Source organism: Geotrypetes seraphini, chromosome 1, assembly GCF_902459505.1.
Source record: "Geotrypetes seraphini chromosome 1, aGeoSer1.1, whole genome shotgun sequence".
NCBI lineage: Eukaryota > Metazoa > Chordata > Amphibia > Gymnophiona > Dermophiidae > Geotrypetes > Geotrypetes seraphini.
Window position 1 is genome coordinate 67,152,051 of NC_047084.1, and position 21,652 is coordinate 67,173,702.

Consider the following 21,652-nt stretch of genomic DNA (forward strand, 5'->3'; position numbering starts at 1 on the left):
GTGTCCTTGGCGGCTTTCTGTCTGTTTGTCTTTCTTTCTTTCTGTCTCTCTCTTTCTTCGGCTGTCCACCACCACCCCTTGACTGCACCCCCTGTCCAGCAGTAGCCCTTCTCCCTTCCTTTTACCTCCCACATGTCCTGCAGCACCCCTTCCCTGCTCCCCCTATCCAGCAGCAGCCCTTCTCCCTTCATTTTACGTTTCCTCTGTCCAGGAGCACCCCTTCACTGCTCCCCTGTCCAGCAGTACCCCTGCTCCCTTTGTTTTACCTCCCCCCTGTCCAGCAGCACCTCTTCCCTGCTCCCCTGTCCAGCAGCAGCCCTTCTCCCTTCATTTTTACCTCCCCCTATCCAGCAGCACCTCTTCCCTGCTCCCCCTGTCCAGGAGTAGGCCTTCTCCCTTTCTTTTACCTCCCCCCCTGTCCAGCAGCACCTCTTCCCTGCTTCCCCTGTCCAGTCCTGGTATGTACTGGATCCTTCCTGAGGTTTTGGAACATCTGTAAATATTTTCTGGCTGGTAAGCAGTTAGTTGGAAATGATCAATCTTCATTAAGATAAAACCAAGCGGTACTCATTGTTGCTGTTGGTTTACTCTGCAATACTAAAGCAACCCGAGGTCTTCTCTCCCTTTTTTCACAGCTGGTTAATTCCTTTCCTCCCAGCTCCAAGAGTTGCGCAATTTCCGTCTACCATGGCCGGTTCCCTAGCAACGGGAGACACTCTTAACTTCCCACTGATTGGCATGCCCCATCAGCAGAGCCCAGGCTTCACCCAGCAGGAAAAATAAACCACAAACCCCGGCAGCCCTAGCGACGTAAACGTCACTATGGCGCATCGCATTACCCTGGGAGTTGTAGTTCCCCTTTCAACGGCAGAGCGGCAGAGAAACAAACTACAGAGCGCATAACAAAAAAGGCACAGGATGGACCCGATCCCGCTCGGCGCTACGTCATCCGGTGGAACTGACCAATCAGCGGTCGAGAAACTGGGGGGCAGCGGTTGGTGAGAGAGGGCAGGAGGGGAGAGTCGCCGGTGTGTTCCCTGCCTCCGTATTCCAAAATGGAATACGGCCACAGAAGAACACAGCACGCCGCAGAAATCACAAAACCCTAAGAGCGCATGCGCGCTTAGGTTTTTATTATAGAGGATACATACACATACACAATATAATCTTTATTTATATACTGCCAATACTCATGGAAGATCACAGTGGTTTACATAAAAATAAATAAGCTATTACAATATTATAAACTGGATAGCATATAGTTATATCTTTTTATGTACAAATTCTTCAAACAGATAGGTCTTTAGTTCTTTTTTTAAACTCTTAAAGTTAATTTGTTTATTAATCATAATAGGCAGTTTCATAGTTTGGCTGCTTGGTAAGCCCAGGTTGAGTTGAAAATTCTGGTATATTTTATCTTTTTATTTTCAGTAAAATCGAAGGTATAATTTTGCCTTAAATTCAGAGTTAATTTGTTAGATAGCTTAAAACGTTATAGAATGTAATCTGTTGTGTCCCCAAAGCATGTTTTGAACAAAATACAATAGAATTTATAAAGGATCCTAGCTTTCACTGGTAGCCAGTGCAGCTCCATAAGATAAGGTATGATCTTATCACTCTTTTTCAGTTTGAAAATTAGTCTTATAGTTGTGTTTTGAAAGGTTTGAAGTTTTTTTAGTATTGATTTCAAGACAGTCTTAAGAAAGTAACATTGCAATAGTCCAATAAGGACATGAATAATGATTGCACCAGTAACCAAAACTGATGATGTTCAAAATATTTTCTTAACCTTCTAAATTGACATTTTAATTAATATATTGACTTGAGGAACAAAGAGAGATTGAAACCAGAGTGTAAAATTATTAATTGATAACACTTTAACTTCATTTCCCATTTTTGGATGAGTTATTAAACAAAGATTCGTTTTATCTTTATTTAATTTCATTTGATATATCGACATCCAGTTCTCTATTAGATTCATACAGTTACTTACTTTAGGTTTGATATCTTCTAAGGAACAAGAAAAGGGGACAAGAACAGTGATACCGTCTACATATATGAAATAAATTAATTTAGATTTTTTCAATCCATTACCTAAAGTAGAAAAATATTAAAGGGTGGGCAATAGTGAAGAATCCTGAGGGACCCCTTAAGGAAGTTGCCTTTCTTTGGATATCATGGAAGACATTTTTACTTTAAATGAAATTTTCAAAAAATATTTAAATCAACTTAAAATGTTCTTTGATATGCCTATTTCGTCCAATATTCTTAGCAATAGAACATGATCCACTAAATAGTAGGCAATAAGTCAAATTGAAATATAAGAATATCTCTTTGAATTGATGCCACAGGTCTATAATTGGATATCTCATTGATATATCCTTTAGTGTCCTTTAATAATGGTGTTAACATTATAGACCTCTTCTATCAAACTGCGCTAGCAGTTTTTAGCGCACAGAGCCGCGCTGAATGGCCCGCACTGCTCCTGACACTCATAGGAACTCTATGAGCATCAGGAGCAGCGCGGGTCATTCAGTGCAGCTCACCAAGCTACAAACTGCTAGCACAGTTTGATATAAGAGGCCCTATGTGTTTCAGATAGTTAAGGAAAAGATCTCTCTCTTTGGCAGTTCGTTAACCCAATGATGACCCTATTATAAATGATTTATTTCCAAATAATTATAAATCAAATTGCACTCCAAACCACAGAGACTATAAACAAAAAATTTCAAAACTAAATCAAAAATTCAAATATTTTTCATGCATAAAGTGCTAAGACCATACCCATGTGCTCAAAAGGTAGCAACAGGACCATCATTGCACTTTATAGTCCCGTACCACCAAACACATACACAAATATCAAAAAAAGATCAATTTTTACTTAGCTTGTGTAATAAGCGCTGAAAGCTGTCACAATATGAAGTTCGACAGTCTCTGCCCAAGTTGTTGCTAACTTGTGACAAACCTTTGTGAAGTGATTACTAATATTTAACAGAACTGCTTCCCAAAAATAATCAACCCCTCGACCTGGGTTTCGCTATGCTTCGTCAGGAGGGGAAAAGCTAAAATACAAACATAACACAAACAAATCTAATCAAAGCCTATTTTATGTTCACAAAATTATAAAGTAAAATTCAATTTAAAGATATCCTTAATAAATGTAATACAATTACTAAATACCTGTTGGTGACCACTCAAAAAGGGAAGAGCTGCAAAAACGGGCGCTCAGAGGGACACTCCCACCCACCTATGGGGAATTTAAATCTTAAACAAGATGTACGTCATAGATTTATCAAGGCAGAACTGGGAGAAAAGGTGGTGGGGTAGCGTTGCTTTATGAACAAAAATTATAACAGAGGTTGATTCTTTCAGTTCTACCAATTTAGAGATACAGTATTAGCTTGTCAGTTAAATGATCCAAATTTGATTCCTTAACCTGTATATTGATCTACTCCCCACCAAATAATTGGAATCAAACAAAAGATGATTTCCAATAATTTATTCTTAAAAATTCCATTCTGTTTGAATACAACATAATCTTGGGAGATATTAACCTTCATCTAGATTCTAGAACAACAATCAGATTTTTTAAAGTGTCTGAATTCTTCTCTTTTTTAAACTCTCTTGACTATCTAAATCCAACCTCACATAAGACTCGTATTAAGGGTCACCACTTAGGGCTCCTTTAACAAAGCCATGCTAGGGCCTTAACGCGTGGAATAGCGCACGCTAAATTGCTGCACGCGCTAGCCACTACCGCTTCCTTTTGAGCAGGTGGTAGATTTTCGGCTAGCGCACACTAATTCAGTACGTACGCTAAAATGCTTAGCGCACCTTCATAAAAGGAGCCCTTAGACTGAATCTCATTCAAGCAAGGTATAGACTCTAATGTTTGGCTAGGACCTACTAAATGGGAAGAAAATCTATGGTCAGATCACTACATATTTGATTTTTAATTTATTGGAAGAAAAGAAGTCCTATCCCAAACACAAATTCAAAAGAGATTCAGAAGGTTAGGAAAAGAATGGATTCATCTAAATTCTGGAATAATTTAGATTATAATCAAATAGAAAACCCAATAGAATCTTATAGCGACAAGCATATTAGATGAACATGCCCCTTTATAAAAAAGAAAGAAGAAAATGGGAAACTAATGCAAAAGTATGAACTGGTACCTGAAGAAAGAGCTGATTGGATGGGAAGACATAAGAGAAGTGGAAAAACAGTGGTCCAAGTTGAAAGGTGCAATAAAAAGAGCTACTGACCTTTATGTGAAGAAAATATATAAAAATAAGAGAAAAAGGAAACTGATATGGTTCTCCAAACTAGTGGTGGAAAAAATAAAGTCAAAAGAATTGGCGTTTGTGAAATATTAAAAAAAAAAAATCAAGAACAGGAGTACAGAAAGGAATATCAGATGAAACTGAAAGAAGTCGAGAGAGATATGTCTGGCGAAAGCGGAAGAGCAAATGGCTATAAATATAAAAAAGGGAGACAAAATTTTTTTTCAGGTATATTAGTGAAAGGAGAAGGACAAAAAATGGAATTATGAGACCGAAAGAAGGTATGAACTGCTATGTGGAGAGTGATGAGGAAAAAGCAAACGTGCTAAACAAATACTTCTGGTTGGTATTCACAGAAGAAAAACATGGAGAAGTACCGCAATTGGTTAGCAAAATTACACCTGAGAATGGTTTACGGAAGAAAGTGTTTATGAACAACTTGAAAAATTGAAGGTGGTCAAAGCTATGGAACCACACGTGATCCATCCCAAGATATTGAGGTTCTGGCGGGACCTTTTAAAGATTTGCTCAATAAATCTTTAGAGACAGGAGAGGTTCCGCAGGACTGAAGAAGAGTGGTTGTGGTTCCTATTCACAAAAGTGGTTGCAGATATGAAACAGGAAACTACAGGCCAGTAAGCCTCACTTCAGTTATTGGAAAAATAATGGAAATGTTGCTGAAGGAAAGGATAGTGAAATTCTTAGAATCTAATAGATTACAAGATCCAAGGCAACATGGGTTTACTAAAGGTAAATCGTGCCAAACGAATCTGATTAAATTGTTTGACTGGATGGTCAGAGAATTGGATCAAGAATGTGCACTAGATGTAATTTACTTGGATTTCAGCAAAGCCTCTGACATGGTTCCTCATAGGAGGCTCTTAAACAAACTCTATGGGCTGAATTTAGGGCCCAAAGTGGTGATCTGGATTAGAAGCTGGTTGACGGACAGACACCAGAGGGTGATAGTTAATGGAATTTGCTCAGGGGAAGGAAAGGTGAGTAGTGGATTGCCTCAGGGATCGGTGCTGGGACCGATTCTGTTTAATATGTTTGTGAGCAACATTGCCCAAGTCCGGTCCTCTAGATCTACTGGCAGGCCAGGTTTTCAGGATATCCACAATGAATATGCATGAGAGAGATTTGCCTGCACTGCCTTCTTGGTATGCAAATCTCTCTCTCATAAGGATGTTACTGGCCAGACTTTATGGTAGATATCCTGCAAACAGGATGGTTGGATAGGCTGGAGTGAGCTTGGACGGCAACTTCAGCATTTGGAACCTAGGACAATACCAGGTGGACTTTATAGTCTATGACCCAGAAATATCAAAGAAAAGACAAGTTACCGTATTTTCACATAGATAACGCGCACCCGTGTAAAACGCGCACATGGGTATAGCGTGCGAAAACCACAAATTTATGTACAGACATTTTTATATACCGCGCACACCCGTATACCACGCATGCTGCCCGACTCTCCTTTCGCCCGCCCCGACTCTCCTCTGGAGACCCTGACTCTCTTTTCGCCCGCCCCGACTCTCCTTTCCCCCTTGAAGTCCTGTCCCTACCCTGAAAGCCTGATGCCCCCCCCCCGACGTCTGATTCACCCCCCCCCCCCGCAGGACCGCTCGCACCCCCACCCCGAAGGAGCGCTCACACTCCCAGCCCGAAGGACCGCTCGCACCCCCACCCGAAGGACCGCTCGCACCCCCACAGCCTCCCCCCCCCCTCCCCATGGAGAAGCTGTCTACCTTGTTTCCGGATGCCAGCGAGCCCAGCTGTTTCCTCTGCCGGCGGTTCCGCCCCTTCTCTGAGCCCTGCTGCGCTGCTTTTTCTTCCGGCGGTCCCGCCCTTTCTCTGACGTCAGAGAAAGGGCGGGACCGCCTGAAGAGGAAGCAGCAGCGCAGCACAGGGCTCTGAGAAGGGGCAGGACCGCCGGCAGAGGAAGCAGCTGGGCTGGCATCCGGAAACAAGGTAGACAGCTTCTCCATGGGGGAGGGGGGAGGCTGTGGGGGTGCGAGCGGTCCTTCGGGTGGGGGTGCGAGCGGTCCTTCGGGGTGGGAGTGCGAGCGCTCCTTCCGGGTGATGAATCGGGCGTCAGGGGGGGGGAAACTATGTAAAAAAAATTTTGTACAACGCGCTCACGCATATAACACGCAAGGGTATGCGCGGTATGCGAGAAAATACGGTAATCATGTATTTTTAATGGGCAAACTGGATGGACCATTCAGGTCTTTATCTGCTTCCTGAAGAAGAGAGCTGCAAACACTATAAGTGAGGACAGAGCTTGCAAGGATGGGGCAGGTGAGGACAAGCATGTGCAAATGAGAACAGAGCTTTTGAGGATGGAGATAGATCCTGCTGGGACGAAGACAAATTTGTCCCCATCTCATTCTGTAGTAACTATCTCAAAATCATTTTAGTTCCAATACCAACAGTTCACTTATCAACAACCAGGTTTTATTTAGTATAATTATTTTTGGTTTCACAAATATGCTTTTAATCCCCTAGATACAGTGGGGAGATGCAGCCACAGCTCCTCTTTCTTCAAAGTTTAAACCTCTAGCAGACACTGTAGTATGCTTCCATGCACCTTTGCTTGTGTTCACCTTGTCTCCTGGCTATCCAGCACCTTTGGTATATTCCTAAATTATTTGGTAGATCACCCTCAAATGCTTTGACCTTTCTGGTTAATAGAGTAAACTAAACTAACTAAACTAAAGCTTAACTTTGTATACCGAGTCATCATTCTAAGAAGGCTCGACTCAGTTTCCAGCAATTAAATAAACAGGGAATGATTTACAAATGATAATAGAAGATAATAGCAAAATTTCAAAATAATTAGTTTTCAAAATGTTTGGCAAATAGAGTAGTTTTTAAAGATTTACGGAAAAATTGAAACGAACTGGAACTCCTTAAAAAAAAGGGGAGATCATTCCAGAGTTGAGAAAATTTAAAGACCAAAGATTGACTGACGATCTTGACTCTTGCAAAGGAGAATCGATAAACATTCCAAAATAAAGGAATTGGTAAACATTCCAAAATAAAGGAATAAGAGGATTAAAGATACCATGTAGAATTTTAAAAGAAATACAAGCGTATTTAAATTGAATTCTAAAATAAACCAGGAGCCAATGAAGACTTTGAAACAAAGGGGTCACACGGTCAAATTTACGTTTTCCAAAGATCTAATCTAATCTTCATTTTATATACCGAATCTACTCCCTAAGGAGCTCGACTCTGTTTACAGTTTGTTAAAAAATGAAACATAACAAATAAAAACTGTGGGATAAAATCAGAAATTGGTTAGATTAGATGAATGGAAAAAGTTAGAAAAAGTATGTTGAATTGCTTAAAATTACTATACAACAGCTAAAATCAAATTAACTATTGTGAAAACAACCAGGTTTTTAAAGATCAGCTTTGCAGCAGTATTCTGAATTAATTGTAATCTATGAAGACAAATTTTTGTAATGCCGAGGTAGATAGCGTTACAGTAATCAAGACGAGATAATATAATTGATTGAACTAAGATAGAAAAATGACGGTGATGAAAAAGATGTCTAACCTTCCTCAGCATTCGCAAGCTAAAGAAGCATTTCTTGACCAAGGAATTTATTTGGTCCTTAAAGGAAAGAGAGGAATCAAAAAGGACTCCCAATATCTTATCAGAGAACTCAGTTGGTAAGGAGGACCCAGATACCAAAGCTACAGTAGGAGGAAGACAGTCCAATCTTGGACCTAACCACAAAAGCTTAGTTTTAGTTGTATTAAGCTTCATCCAGACAGATAAAGCCCAGGCTTGAAGTTTGGAAATGCAAAGATTTACTTTGGAAACTAGATTGGTAATATCCAGATCAATCTCAATCAATATAAAGCTATCATCCGCATAAGTGAAAAACATTTCCCAAGTTGACAGCTTAAAGGTGTTCAGTGTGGTCATGTAGAGCACAGTTCTTCAACCGCTGGTCCGCAGACCGGTGCCTGTCCGCAGAAAATTCCTGCCGGTCCGCTCAAGACCGGCGAGATCAACATCTTCAATTTCTTGCCGGTCCGCACAAGACCGGCAAGATCGAGGAGCTGTAGTTGCGCAGGGCCGGAGAGATAATGGGGAGCCTCAGACTGTGCTTTCTCCCCTCCCAGCGGCTCTCCTTACAAGCACTGCGATTCAGGAAGGAAGCCTTGGAGCTTTTGCTGAGTCGGGCCGCCTCTGATGATGCAACTTCCGCTTTCCTCAGAGGCGGTGCGACCCAACAAAGGACCCGAGGCTGCCTTACTGAATCGCAGCGCTGTCAAGTAAGGAGAGTTGCTGGAAGGGGAAAAAGCTGCTGGGCATGGTGAAAAAAAAGGGGACAGCTGTTACTGGACCTAGAGAGGGAGGAGAGATACTGCTGGGAGGGGAGTAGGGGAAGGAGTCTGGGAAGCTGCTGGGTAAGTGGAAAAAGGGACAGCTGCTACTGGACCTGGAGAGGGAGAAGGAGAGATGCTGCTGGGAGGGGAGGAGGGAAAGGAGTCTGGGAAGATGCTGGGCAAGGGGAAAAAGGGACAGCTGCTACTGGACCTGGAGGGAGGGAGAAGGAGAGATGCTGCTGAGAGGGAAGGAGAGATGCTGCTGAGAGGGGAGGAGGGAAAGGAAAGGGAAGAGAGTTACTGCTGGACAGGGGGAGGAGGGAAGAGAGAAGAAAAAAGGAAGGAAACAGCATGCAGGGAGATTAGAGGAGGGGAAGGGGAGAGACAGGAATGAGATGGGAAGGGGGGTCAGCAGAGAAATTGAGAGGGACAAAGATGCTAGATCTGGTGTAGGAGAGATAAAAATGAAGAGAGCAGTGAAGCTGGAATGAATCGTGTAAAAAGGAGAGAGGGGCATAGGCTGGATGGAAAGGGGAAGGGGGCATTGAAAGAAGACAAATACCATATGGAAGGGGGAGAGGTCAGACAGTAGATGGAAGGGGCAGATGCTGGATTGAAGAGACAGAGAGGGCAGACGCTGGAAGGAAGAGAGTGAAAAGAAGATGAATGCAGAAATCAGAGACAACAAAAGGTAGAAAAAAATAATTTTATTTCTATTTTGTGATTAGAATATATCAGATTTGAAATATATATCCTGCTAGAGCTGGTGTTAGACATAACTGGGGACTGCAAAGTCCAGGCAGTAGCTTAGGGCTCTCTCTGACCAGGGGGGCAGTTGTCCTAGTTGCACTTCCCTAACCCTATTACTGCTATGTGTGACTGTGGTATTCTATTATCATGATATTTCTGTGTAGCATTCTGTAATAATTTGGCTTATTCAGTTTTCTTGATAGTAGAGGGGATATATGTGAAGGGGAGGGGAGACAGGGGTTTTTGTGATCCTTGCTCTGTATTATTTGTATTTATAAAATGACAATTGTACAGAATATTGTTTCTTTTTATACTTTAATAAAATACATTCAGTATACAATCATAACTGAGGCTTGTGCGGATGGGATCAGATGGTTTGAGAGGACCGAGCTCCTGGAGACGGGGCGGAAATGAGGTTTTTAAATTTCAGTCCTAGTAGTTTGCCGGTCCACAAAATATTTTTTTTTCCCGCCTGTCCATAGTGTAAAAAGGTTGAAGAACACTGATGTAGAGATTAAATAAAATTGGAGAGAGTGGGGAGCCCTGAGAAACCCCACAGGGAGGCTGCCAGGAATTGGAGATATCGCCTTCAATATTTACTGAAGAAATTTAGAAAACCAATTCAAAACAACCTGAAGAAAACCTGAAAGCAGCTGAAGTAAAATATCATGATGTACTACATCAAACACTACAGATAAATCGAACTGGAGTAGAATAGAACATTTATTTTGAAGACAAATTTGTTGAATTTTTGAAAGAAGAGAAATCAATAAGGTTTCAGTACTAAAATTAGAGTGAAATCCATGTTGAAACGGCTGAAGTAAAGAAAATTTCTCCAAATAGTCAGTAAGTTGATCAGCTACAATTGACTCCAACATTTTGTTAATAAAGGTATATTAGTAAATCATTGCTCAACTTTATCCCAGGACAAGCAGGCAGCCTATTCTCACATATGGGTGGTGTCAATGACATCACCCATATGTGAGAATAGCTGCCTGCTGTCCCTGGATAACACCTGTTACAGTAAGTAACTGTGCTTTACATCTCCTGCTATCACTCCTGGTGGAATTTTGTGCAACTGTGCAAATGCAGAATTTGCGCAGAATTCCCCAGGCATATAGAAATACCTGTGTTCCGTGCAAAATTACTCCCTCTCTGGGTCAGAATTGCGAATTGCTGATGACATCTTCGGGAACCTACGCGGGCTCTGCCCTTGATTATGTCACTTCCTCTTTCTTCAGACAGGACTGCAGTAGAGGGAAGCCTGCAGAGCCGGCAGCAGGCTGTCTCAGGAATCAGCATCGCTGAGGTACTGCTGGATTGGGGACAATATGGTTAATGCGGAGAGAGTCAGGCTGGGAAGGATGAAGGATAGGGTTGAGAAAGGTTCTGGCTGGGGAGGATAGGGGTGAGAGAGGTGCTGGCTGGGGGGCAGGGTGAGTGAAAGTGGGAGGTGCTCGCTGGGGGGAAGGGGGAGTGAAAGTGAGAGATGCTGGCTGGGGGTATTTGCGGAAGAGAGATTCTGGCTTGGGAGGGGATGGTAAGAGTGAGAAAAATGAGTGATAGATGCAGACTTGAGGGGGTAGAGGAGAGAGGCTGGCTTAGGGGTGGAAGATCCTGTACACTGAGGGGCACAGCAACAGAGAAGAGATCCTAGATGGGGACTGAGTATAGTGGCAGGGACGTTAATGTGCTGGACACAGAGAGGGACAGACATAGAGAAGAATGCTTGATGGGGAGAGCATTGAGACAGGGGCATTGAAGGGCTGCTAGACACTGGGATATTGCTTGAAATGGGGTGATTCTGACAGAGGGATGATGGATGGAGGACGACACAGAGGGGAGAAGCTTAGAATACAGATGGGGGACAGATGCTAGACAAGACAGATAGGGTCAAAATGTAAAATCGTTAGGTGATTCTGGGAAGACAGTTACAAAAAAACAAAACAAACCCAGAAAAAGGAACTCTGGGGCCTAAGTGAATGGGAAAAAATAAACTGCTCAAACGGATTTTTTTTAAAAAAGGTTTTCTATTCTGAATTTATTGAAATATGTCAGTTTTCGGAAATGTTTTTCAACAACATAAAGTCAAAATGAAGTACCATGAAAACAATCCAAACAAACCACTAAGGCAGTCTTTTACAAAGGTGTGCTGCTAGAAGAAATTCACTAAGTAAGAAAAACTTGAAGGCTCTTTGTTTTCTGTAGTATAATTTAATTAAAATATTGAATTGTGCTGAAATTCTGGATAATAATTAACAAAATTATTGTTTAAATGTGAAATAAACTTGCAGAATTTGTAAATTTTGTGTGCAGAATTCCACCAGGAGTGTGATATGAAGGAGGCTAGTTGAGATGTGGGAAAGGGAGACAGGGTAAATGGCAGCAGCTGACAAACTGAGCAAGTTGTCAACAGCAGTTGCTGAATGGTAGCTCCTCCTGGTTTCTCTGTGGTCCATCGTGCCCAGCAATCCGCTCACGCGGTGAGCCTTAGGTCAAAGTGATCCAGGTTTGTAAGGTTGAATCTGACTTTATGTACTTAACCATAATGCTACCATTGTGCACCCCCCCTAAAAAAAAAAGAAAGAGAAAAACCAACAAAAGCCCACAAATAAGAGCCGAACTTTCAAGCAGAAAGCTTTGACGTGGCTTAGTCAGTTGCCCTCTTGGTTCTGCTCCATTTTTATTTCTTCTTGTAGCCACTATCTGGCAAATTCTATACAGTTCGCCTAATGTTAGGCACCTACATTGGTGCACCTAGCCAATGTAGGCGCCTAACTTAATTGATTGATAGGATTAATTAGCTTTAATTAGACTTCATTTAGGTGCCTAACTCAGAAAACACAATTCTGTAAAAAGTAGGTGCCTAATCCAAATCACCTTTCTAAAAGTGAGCACGGTTAGGAGGCAGATCATGGATGTGTTTTCAAGTTAGGTGCTTCTTTGTGAATTAAGCGCTAGTATTTAGGCAAAGGAAACCCTACCATAAATTGGCTGCACTTAAAGTTATGCGGCGCTAAACATCTTGCCTCGACTAGAAATGGCGCATTTTTAAATTTAGTTCCAATATTATGGAACAATTTACCGGTAGATTTAAGAAAGGAAGAATCACTCCAAAATTTTAAAAGGCACTTAAAGGCACATCTTTTTTCAAATGACCTTTTTAAATTGAGTAATTGAATCTGGGACTGCAGTCTGCATTTTTGTATTGGTTTGTATTTATATAATTTTATATTTTATTAGAAATGTTATTTTTCTTTTCCTTTCCTTTTTCTTTCCTATTTTTAATGGAGTTATTTTCACATATTCAATTGAGTTGTGTTGTAAACCGCTTTGATCCTTTTTGGCTGTATAGGTGGTATATAAAGATTTTAATAAACATAAACATGATTTTGTACATTGTGCCTAACTTTTATGGAATCTCATTTAACACCATACTATTCAGTGTTGAATTTTTAGGTGGCCTATATATAATCAAGCCCTTTGTATCACGCTAGTAGTTATACCGTGTTTTTACCTTATTCTTCTATTTATATTTTGTGTAATAGATTCGAGCAAAAAGTTTTCATCCTCTCCTGAAACAACTTCCAGAATCACTGCTTAATTATTCTAAAAGAAATGCAGTGTTCTTTAGACCTGGGCCTGGTGGAGACCATCAACTTGATGAGGTATCCTGTAGAATAATAAGTGAGTATCCAGGAATTCAGAGTTAATAGTGAACGAAAAATGACAGAAATTCTTTATTAAGACCTGAGATGTATGCTAAGCCTTTTTAATATTAACAAAGGGTTCATTTAACTAAGTTGCGGTGTAAAGTGGCTTTAGTGTGTCATAAGAACATAAGCAGTGCCTCCGCCGGGTCAGACCATAGGTCCATCCTGCCCGGCAGTCCGCTCCCGCGGCGGCCCAAACAGGTCACGACCTGTCTGAATCACCAGAAGGGGCTCCCTTGCCACCTTGGTTTCTCATTGAAGTCCTATCTTCCCATCGTAGTCCTAACCCTCCTGTTGGGTTTCTATACTTATTACCTGGTTAGCTTTCTATACCTGTGTTACATCCCAGCACCTCTCTCAGTATCCCACGATCCCTTTATCCCTCAGGAATCCGTCCAATCCCTGTACCATACTCTGCCTGATCACTTCCTCCGGTAGCGCATTCCAAGTGTCCACGACCCTTTGGGTGAAAAAAAACTTCCTTGCATTTGTTTTGAACCTATCTCCCTTCAGTTTCTCCGAATGCCCCCTCGTACTTGTTGTCCCCTTCAGTCTGAAGAATCTGTCCCTATCCACCCTCTCTATGCCCCTCATGATCTTGAAGGTCTCTATCATATCTCCCCTGAGCCTCCTTTTTTCCAGAGAGAAGAGCCCCAGCCTATCCAACCTCTCGGCGTATGGGCAGTGTTTCTTATATGGGTTTTTCCTGCACTTAGGGCTAGATTCACAAAACTTACCGATCATATACTAATGGTTTTGTGATCATTTCCTGACCCAATTCCCTAAACAGCTGTGCGATCAATCTCCGATCCAATCCGCACATGCAAATGAGGGGAAATGGCATGCATAAGTAAGATGCCCTCGATTCACTAAACAGAACAAGGAACACTGATTGGGCTTGCTGATCCAAAGTGAAGCAACTGCTGAGGTCCAGACGCTTTACTTCCTTACTGATTCTCCTGCCCTTTAAAACCACGGGCTTGCAATGCACTTTTTGCAGAATATATTTAAAAAAGGGAGGAGCCCGAGGCGCCTGAGCCAATCAGGGACTTCCGTAGGGAGAAGTCTAAGAAAGTCCCTGATTGGCCATTGTTTTTGGCCAACAGGGACTTTCTAAGGAGGTCCCTGATTGGCTCAGGTGCCCCAGGCCACTCCCAAGGGAGGAGCCTGAGATGCCTGAGCCAATCAGGGCCTTAGACCCCTCCTCGTGCATCATATGATGCACCGGGGCAGGGCCTAAGGCAGCAGTTCGTCTGAGGAGGAGACCTAGAGCAGGAGGAACTGAGCACCCCTTCTGCTCCCAACTTTTTAAAAATACGGGGAGGGGGGGTTGACCGAGCCAAGCCTAGCCCGGCCAATAGTAGTGGGGGGTTTGCGATGGCAGAAGGGAGTTGTCATCCCTCCTGCCTTTGTCTTCGGCAGGGCCACAGGGCTGTGTTTGTGTGTGGGGGGGCATTTTGGGGAGGTTCAGGGAGAGAGGGGGCACTTTGTCGAGGGGGGGAATTTTTTATTTATTTTCTAATCAAGAAAATATCTGCCCAATTTAAAAAAAAAATTTTTAAGCCAGCAGAAGCCCTGACAGCCGTGACAGGAGGCTGCTTCTCCTGCCCTGACTCAATCACTTTTGAGTCGGAGTTTGCATGCAAAATGATTTGCACCTCTGTGCAAATCATTTGCATGCAAATTTGATAGTGAATCAATTGCTGTTTTAAAATCGGCCAGGAATCGGCCAACAGCGATTGACTCCCTATCTTTTAGTGAATCTGGGCCTTAGTCCATTTTTACTTCAACTGTGTGTGGTCATGAAAAGAAATTGCAGCATTAGTACTTACCAACACCTAAGGATAAGGGCTTAGGTGTTAATTCTGCTCTAAGCAGTGTACAATTATGTACTTGCACTAACTGATCAGTGCAGAAATGTACCTTATGCACAAAAATAAAAGAAAATATCTTTTGCATGCCTTTAGCATGTGCCAAACTCAAACTTAACATCCTGTGGTAAGCCATTTTATGTTCTAGTAAGTGTCAGTTAAACACATGCTGGTATTTACTGCAGATTTGTAAAAGGACCCCTAAGTTTTTAAATAAACATAGAAACATAACATAGAAACAGAGTATGACGGCAGAAAAGGGCAGTCGGCCCAACAAGTCTGCCCACTCAAAGAACCCTCCCCCTAATAGAACCCTCCCCTTAAGAATTTCCCCGGAGTGTACCCACATGTTTATCCCATCGTCTCTTGAAGTCGGGCACATTGTTGGCCTCAACAACCTGACGTAGAAAACCATTCCAAAGATCAACCACCCTTTCGGTGAAGTGTAATCTATTGTATATAGACTCTTTTTTTTCTAGGACAAATGCCTTATATTTTCTTTGTATGATTAAAAATGTGTGAAGATAAGATTAATAACATTTGAAGATATTAAAAAAAAAAAAATTTGAAGATATTTTTTTCTCTGGATCAACATGATGTTGTACATTAGCAGTATGATGTTGTACATTAGCAGTATGATCTGCAAGTACATAAAATAAGATAAAATTAATGAATAAGTATGATACCTTGAGTATTTTGTGCAATTGTGGTAGCCAAATTTAAAAAAAGATATTGTGGAATTTGAAAAGGTACAGAATAGAATGACCAAGATCATAGAGGGGATTAAATGACTCTCCTTTGAGAAAAGGGCTCTTCAGCTGAAGACAACAACTGAGGGGAGATATGATAACATAACATAACATCAGATTTCTAGACTGCGTAACCTTAAAGTTCAATGTGTTTTACAAAAGATTACATAATAACAAAAGAAGAAATCAATATAAATACTGTTACCACCTCTTTGACACATAGTAAGCATCGATGCACCATGGATCACTCTCCATTGCTACAGATCATGTCTCTTCTAGACATGTCTCAGCATTGAGGTCTCCCATGCCCATACAACTGGCACTGCAGATTGCTTCACACCAATATCTCTTCTGGTGCAGATGCTAACTCTTAAGGAGGAGATCTGGGCTATGCTCAAAACAAGAGCTTTCGGAGCTACTGCAGATAGTCTTCACAGGCTTTAAAGGCTTCCATGCCTCCTTTAGCCCAGCCTGAGGATACTTTGAGGCATTGATTGAAGATGAGATCATGTACCCCTACTTGATGTCAAGTGTCAGGATCAGCATGGACCCATTCCATGCTCACGTCATCACAGCAGAAGAGTTATCACCTGGGTCAGAGCATTGACCCCTGTTTTGACATTCTTCGAGTGACCGTGCACTTGGCAGCTTATGCACTGGGTTCTAATGGATGATGTCACCCACATGTGATAATTTATGCCTACTGTCCTCAGAGAACACCTGCTTTAGGTAAATATCTTTGCTATTCCAAATTAGAAAATTGATACCATAAGTTCACCTGAGCAATAAACATCAGTGTTGTGTAGATATAATATGGAAGATTTCAAAAGATTTAATTATGTCGAAATATATTAGCACAAGCAATTATATAAGAAAATAACACTGCACAACAATTTTTTGGTTAAGTCTTGATTCCTGAAAAGTTTTTGGTGATTATGACAGGTACCAACTTGGTATGCTCAAATATGGTTTTGGTTTTACTGCATCACGTAAGAACTATGAGAAATAGACATTTTTATGTTTACTGACAATAAAATATATAGTCAAGTTTACGTTTCGCACAAGCGACTAAATGAAACAGAATTAAAAGTGTTTTGCTCCTGAGTTTCTTTTATATTCAGTGTCTGGTGCATCACGTTGTAGCATCCAACAATAGTCGGCAAGCATTGACGGATTCCAATTGCCCTGGTATCGTTTCTCCATCGTAGCTATGTCTTGATGAAACCTTTCACCGTGCTCGTCACTCACAGCACCGAGATTTGCGGGGAAGAAGTCCAAGTGTGAATGGAGGAAATGAATCTTGAGTGACATATTGCACTTCATTCTCTTGTATGCTTTGAGAAGTTTGTCTACCAGCTGAATGTAGTTTGGGGCTCTGTAATTGCCCAGAAAATTGTCAACAACGTCTTTCAAGGCTTTCCAGCCAATTTTTTCCGGCCCAACTAACAGATCTTCAAATCGCTTGTCACTCATAACATGTCTGATCTGGGGGCCAACAAAAATACCCTCTTTGATCTTGGCATCAGTTATTCTTGGGAACATCTGTCTTAAATAACGAAAACCTTCCCCTTCCTTGTTCATTGCTTTCACAAAATTCTTCATGAGTCCCAGTTTAATGTGAAGAGGAGGCAAAAATATCTTTGTCGGGTCAACAAGCGATTCATGTGCTACATTTTTCTGTCCTGGAACTAACTTTTTACGGAGTGGCCAGTTCTTTCTAGAATAGTGCGACTCTCTGTCTCGGCTGTCCCATTCGCAGATGAAACAGCAGTACTTTGTATAGCCAAGCTGCAGTCCTAGTAACAGAGCAACGACTTTGAGGTCTCCACAGATATTCCAGTTATACCTGGTATACTGGACATACTTTAGTAACATTTCCATATTCTCATATGTTTCTTTCATATGTGCTGCATAGCCAACAGGTACTGAAGGATAAACGTTGCCATTGTGCAACAGAACAGCTTTCAGGCTTAACATTGACGAATCAATGAAAAGACGCCACTCTTCCGGGTTGTGATCACAACCAAAGACCGAGAACAATCCTTCAATGTCACAACAGAAACAGAGACTGTCGACTTGTGCAAAAAATTTGGTTATATCATGATGCCGGTCTCGAAACACAGAAATTTTCGTACCTGGTGATAGCAAACACCATTCCTGCAGTCTCGAACCTAGCAGCTCAGCTTTTGCTTTTGACAGACCCAAATCTCTGACCAAATCGTTCAATTCGGACTGTGTTATCAGATGTGGATCGCCTGATGAGGATGGTTCAAAATCCGGGTCAATGTCACTGTTAGAACCCTGCACTGCAGTTTCTTCATCTGGTTCGTCTAAGGTCCAATCCTCTGGTGGTTTCGGAACTGGAAGACTGTCATCATGTGGCATGGGTCTCATTGCTGAAGGCAGATTAGGATATTCAATTGACTTCTTGTTTTTGGCAGAGAAACCAGACACATTAGTCAAACAGAAATAACAGTCCGTCACATGGTCTTTCTGTTCTCGCCATATCATCGGAACAGCAAATGGCATCGTCTTTCGAGTACCTCTGAGCCAGGCTCTCAGACTAACAGCACATGTCGCACAGCAAATGTGAGGCGCCCATTGCTTGTCTTGATCACCTATTTTGCAGCCAAAATACAGATGATAGGCTTTCTTTACAAGGGCAGTCATCGAACGTCTCTGAGGCGTAAGTGTATATTCCCCACAGATATAGCAGAATGTGTCGCGGCTGTTACGACACCGACGAGACATATTGCCCGACACCAAAACGTCTATAGCATCAAGCTTACTTACTGTTATATTGCTACAGCTACTATACTACTATACTTTACTATACTGATACTATATACACACACGGACTATCTATATTAACCAAATGAGCAGGATCGGTGTATGGAAGCCACCATTATAGCATGGTGAGACAGCGCAAGCTCGTTCAGACCTGCCCAGACATGCCCAGGATGTCATCTTCCATAAAACAGCTTCCAACCTGGCTAGATTTTATGCATGGACATACCCAGGCGGCACAAACCGTTGTTGATAAGACACTTATGGGAGAAAAAATTGTTTGCATCCAAATATAAGAAAAAATCACGACAAAATTGAAGATTTCTCTGAAATGGTACGTGATGGGTAATTTTTGATGTAATATTCATGATCAGCACCCAAAATTCTATAAGAAACACCCAGCAGTGTTCAGGAAGCAAAAACTTTGTTGTGCAGTGTAATTAGAGTTGTTTACATATGTTTAAAACTACTGTCATTTAAGTTGTAACTAGCAGCTTTGATATCTGCTTTCATTTTTGTAGGTGATTTCCGAGAATTGTGTGCTTTGTGTTGGATGCATCATGTACGTGAAAGATTGACTGACAGTTGCAGACACTTTCAGATTGCAAGGGACAATGTAGAAAATCAGAAGGTAAGCAGTCTGATAAAGTAGTTAGCTTTCTTATGAGAAGCAGGATGAATCAGTCATATAAATCTGATGATGCTGATTAGGATGGTCCATATATGTATTGTAAAATTTTAACCTTAGAACATGCCTCCACAAGTCTGAATATGTTCTACCTTATGTAGATAAACTAAACTAAACTAAAACTTAACCTTATATACCAGGTCTTCAACCAAAGGAAGCTCAGTAAAATTTTAAGTAGTTTGGGACTAGTTTAGAGTCGCTCATGGTCCTACAATATCCTTATAATGTGACTGGCTAGTCTATTCATAACAATGTGGTAATGTGATTAGAAACTGTTATTTAATATTGGTTAAATGCTAAATAGCTATTCTTTGAAGGTGATATTGACATTTTTATTGTTAGTTGAATAATAACAACTTAGTACTAGTACTGCTGCAAAGCAGAAAACTAGTTTAGTGATAAATAGGCAGTTGAAATCCGACTTGATGTCACATTTTTAGGATAAAAGCTAAGAAGAATGTCAAAGTCTAGAAGCAGTGCTGAAGTATGGCTGCTTGGGAGGAGCACTGATGAATTGTCAAATTCACATGTTCCAGTCAATGTAGATGTTTTTTGATTGATGAAGAACTTACATATTGACAAAAAGACTGCTTTGAAAGAAGCAACTCATCTGGCAGCATGCAAGAATACCACATCAGTGAATAGTTCCAGGGATTCGCATATGATGAATATGAGAAGCTAAAATTGAACCAGCACAGATGCAATGAACATGATCTAGTGAATCAAGAAGCCTTCAAAGAATGTCTCGACAATCTTTTTGATGTTGCTACCAATGATGCATTTAGTCACAATGAAAATCAAAGAGAGACAATTTCTAATAATGTTGAAGCAAGATGTTTCGTCATATAGCATAGCTGGCATTGACATTATACTTGCAAAGATAGAGGACAGAAAGAGAAACATGAGAAGAATGATTTAGTAAGTTTGCAACCAAATTAGAGGCAGAAAATGTCATTGTCAGTAATTCTACACAGCCAACTTCTTCTCTCCTTCTGATTTATGGATTATCTGATTCCAAGAATATTGCTGAAATTAACTTCGACAGTTGTTCAAATTCAGATACTGATTTTGAAGTCAGCAGAACCCCTTGTTCTAATTTTCGGTCAAAACAGCCAAAGGTGAACATCCTTGTACATCCTGAAGTTGCCAAAGTGTTAGATCATGTTAATTTGCCAGATGGGATGCTACATTTGTCATTGGTGCTGTTGCCAAAACTCTTGGCCATGATATAAATGAAATGACATTGTCAAGAAGCTCACCTCAAGGTTTACAGTGCAAGACCAAGAGGAAGCAGCCACTCTGAAGGATTAATTCCTTGAAGAAACAACAGAAACTCTATTACTGCTGCATTGGGAAGGAAAACTCCTGTACATTACTGGAAGTAAAGGAATGGTTGACAGAATTTCAGTACTTGTCACTGGCAATGGAGAAGAGAGGTTAGTCGGAGTTCCAAAAATTAGCTATGGAACTGGCAAATAGCATCCTGAATCTTGTTTTACCATACTGGATGAGTGGAGTCTTTGGAGACGAGTCCAGGGACTTGTGTTTGATACCAGTACGAGTAGTACAGGCCTGAAGAATGATGCATGCACTTTCATTGAATCATCAATAAGACAAGAGTTAGCATGGCTTGCCTGTTGACACCATATGATGGAACTGGTGATTAGAAATGTATTCACCCAACTGCTTTGAGTTAGTGGATGACCAAATGTTGTGGTGTTCAAAAGATTGCAGCAGAATTGGCCATACATACACCAAGATTCATATGAGGTTGCTGCAAATGATATGTTTGATGCAGACACATCAGTCCTTTGGAAAGAAATTTCAGCTTACTGCAGAACAGCCTGGAATGCATCACATCTAAGGGAAGACTTCAAGGAGCTTCTTGAGCTCTGTTTAATTTTTCTTGCTGGATGCCTGGATGCAGATAAAGCAAAGCCATCATTTCGAGCACCTGGGGTCTTCCACCATGCATGGTGGATGGCGAAGACCTTCTATAGTATTAAGATATTTCTTTTCCAGCAGCAGTTCTCTCTTACCACCAAAGAAAGGTAGGGCATCAAAAAACTGGTTCTCTTTATTAGCCTCATCTACATCTACTACTGGCATAAAGCATCACTTCCTGTAAAAGCACAACTCAATGACTTGCTTCTGCTTTCAGAATTCCAGAAATATCTGAACAAGACTGTTGCCAAGGCTGCATCAATAGCATTCGCCAGACATCTGTCAGAAATTTTAACTGGTCTGGCCTTTTTTGATGACAGACTAAGCCAGGTCAGGTTTTCAGGCTATCCACATTAAATATACATTAGATCGATTTGCATCTCAAGGAGGCAGTGCATGCAAACCCATCTCATACATATTCATTGTGGATATTCTGAAAACCTGACCTGGCTCCGGCTCTCGAGGAATGGAATTGCATACCCTTGGACTAAGCAATGATGAAAATTGGGTGCTACAA

At 41.3% G+C, this 21,652-nt stretch overlaps 1 protein-coding gene across 5 annotated transcripts in view; it reads left to right on the forward strand.

Moving 5' to 3' along the window:
- Window positions 1-21,652, forward strand: part of CPLANE1 (ciliogenesis and planar polarity effector 1) — a 372,488-nt gene that overhangs the window by 130,737 nt on the left and 220,099 nt on the right. For all 5 annotated transcript variants that reach the window (XM_033932742.1, XM_033932734.1, XM_033932750.1 and 2 more), the window contains 2 exons: window positions 12,932-13,070; window positions 19,025-19,134. In XM_033932742.1, the coding sequence (XP_033788633.1) occupies window positions 12,932-13,070; window positions 19,025-19,134 (249 nt within the window). The remainder of the gene's footprint in view (window positions 1-12,931; window positions 13,071-19,024; window positions 19,135-21,652) is intronic.